Here is an 847-nt window from a genome sequence, read left to right as displayed (position 1 = left end):
ATATAAATGGTACAATTTAACTAATAAATTCAACCTTTGTTCTTGCTTTTTTATCAGACACTTGTTAATTTAATTATCTAAACACTCAATGTCTTAATACTAAAAGTGGACAAAGTGGGTAGTATTGACAGTATTGAGATCTATCGTCTCCATATTACTAAACAGTATAACAGTACAAAAATAAACTTCCACTTCAATTCTAGTGGTAAATACTGTTGCTTATGACCTTCAAGTTTACATGGAGCAGAAGTTGACTTCTTAACTAAAAAACAAAAAAAACAAAACAAGGGTTACTATTATTAGAGACCACATTTATGTGGAGTAAAAAAACAAAAATGTGCAGTAAAAAACCTAAAATATGCAACATTGTGCAGTTAAAACCCAAAATTTGTAATAACACCCAAATCCTACAATAATAGACTTATTATTATATAATTTATAATATTAATACATGTATATATTGAATATATTGAAAAGCATCTGTTAATAGGCCATTCTTAGGCTAATTCCTCGGAATTTTTTAAAGCCTCCACTCTTGTGACACAGTCTCAAGGTACTAGAGGGGTGTTGGACCTTTATCCAGGGCTGACAGAAACCGGAGTACTACAAGACCTGAATCATGAAGAAAAGGATTAAGGCTACAGTATGGTCTAAGGAGAAAGGGCCTGATGCGATATCAAACTATCATAAAGAGGTCAAAGTTGAAGGAATCAGCAGGTTCTATGGCAGGTGCTGTCAGTCTGGATAGGCCCAGTCATTCGCTGAGGCAGGGTTCAGGGTTATTTATTACCTTTTATATACTAAAAGAAATAATATTGCACGAGCACTGTATTCATTTATATCTTAT

At 32.9% G+C, this 847-nt stretch overlaps 1 protein-coding gene across 1 annotated transcript in view; it reads right to left on the bottom strand.

The window, feature by feature from the left end:
* Nucleotides 1–150: 150 nt before the first annotated feature.
* The window catches only part of LOC106689930 (hydroxysteroid dehydrogenase-like protein 2), a 5,285-nt gene continuing 4,588 nt past the window's right edge, over nt 151–847 (bottom strand). The window contains exon 7 of the mRNA XM_014435156.3: nt 151–262. Within this exon, the coding sequence (XP_014290642.1) occupies nt 259–262 (4 nt within the window). The 3' untranslated portion in view covers nt 151–258. The remainder of the gene's footprint in view (nt 263–847) is intronic.

This window comes from Halyomorpha halys, unplaced genomic scaffold (genome assembly GCF_000696795.3).
Source record: "Halyomorpha halys isolate HHAL.00 unplaced genomic scaffold, Hhal_1.1 Scaffold1526.1, whole genome shotgun sequence".
In the NCBI taxonomy this organism is placed as follows: Eukaryota; Metazoa; Arthropoda; class Insecta; order Hemiptera; family Pentatomidae; genus Halyomorpha; species Halyomorpha halys.
The sequence above is the reverse complement of the archived record's forward strand: the minus strand, read 5'-3'. Positions and strand labels throughout refer to the sequence as shown.